General features: G+C 45.2%; 1 protein-coding gene across 2 annotated transcripts in view; it reads right to left on the bottom strand.

Moving 5' to 3' along the window:
* rbpms (RNA binding protein, mRNA processing factor) overlaps positions 1–518 on the bottom strand; it is a 15,405-nt gene extending 14,887 nt beyond the window's left edge. The window contains exons 1-2 of one of the 2 annotated variants that reach the window (XM_016259299.1): positions 440–518; positions 194–271 (exon numbers count right to left, since the gene is read on the bottom strand). In XM_016259299.1, the coding sequence (XP_016114785.1) occupies positions 194–271; positions 440–514 (153 nt within the window). In that variant the 5' untranslated portion in view covers positions 515–518. The remainder of the gene's footprint in view (positions 1–193; positions 272–439) is intronic. The other variant, XR_001607422.1, reaches the window with a different exon arrangement.
* Between the last annotated feature and the right edge of the window lie 153 nt (positions 519–671).

Here is a 671-nt window from a genome sequence, read left to right on the forward strand (position 1 = left end):
AGGATCTTGATAGAAATGTAGTGGAGTGAAAAGTATGATATCTGTCTTGCAAATGTTCTGAAGTTAAAGTCACAAGTATCCAGAAAAAAAATATATTACTCAAGTAAAGTACAGATACGGAAAGCTGTTCTTAAGTACAGTAATCATGTAAATGTAGTTCATGTCTTGTGGATTCAGATCAAACTCCACGCACCTGAAAAGGCCTGAATAACAGGTAAAGCTCTCTGGGTTTGATGTCCAGCGGCAAGCCACTGACAAACAGAGTCCTGACCTGCAGAACAACCAGAAACAGGACTCTGCATCTGATGGGTCAACACTCACAGTATTACAGAGTTTACTGTATGTCAGAGTACAGAACTAGAGATCAGAAGACAATCACAATGACTGAGGAGAGCACAAAAGCCAAACCAGAGTTTGTCTGACATTAGGAGTATCTCACCTGTTCTCCTGGGCTGCTGGGCTCATTCTCGCTGCTGTTGTTCATTCTGGAGCAGAAGAATGCAGTTATAAGCATGAGCTCGTGCAGCGCGTCTGTCTGCTGTGCGCGCTCCCGCGGGCAGAGGCGCGTCACCGCGGCGGCGTGCGCGAGCATTCGCATTTCCATTGAAACGTGAGCAACAATAACCTTTTACTGAACTCTTTTCGTCTCTAGCTTAACACATGGTGAGAGA

The sequence above is a fragment of the Sinocyclocheilus grahami genome, unplaced genomic scaffold (assembly GCF_001515645.1).
Source record: "Sinocyclocheilus grahami isolate Dianchi unplaced genomic scaffold, SAMN03320097.WGS_v1.1 scaffold1826.1, whole genome shotgun sequence".
Classification (NCBI taxonomy): Eukaryota; Metazoa; Chordata; class Actinopteri; order Cypriniformes; family Cyprinidae; genus Sinocyclocheilus; species Sinocyclocheilus grahami.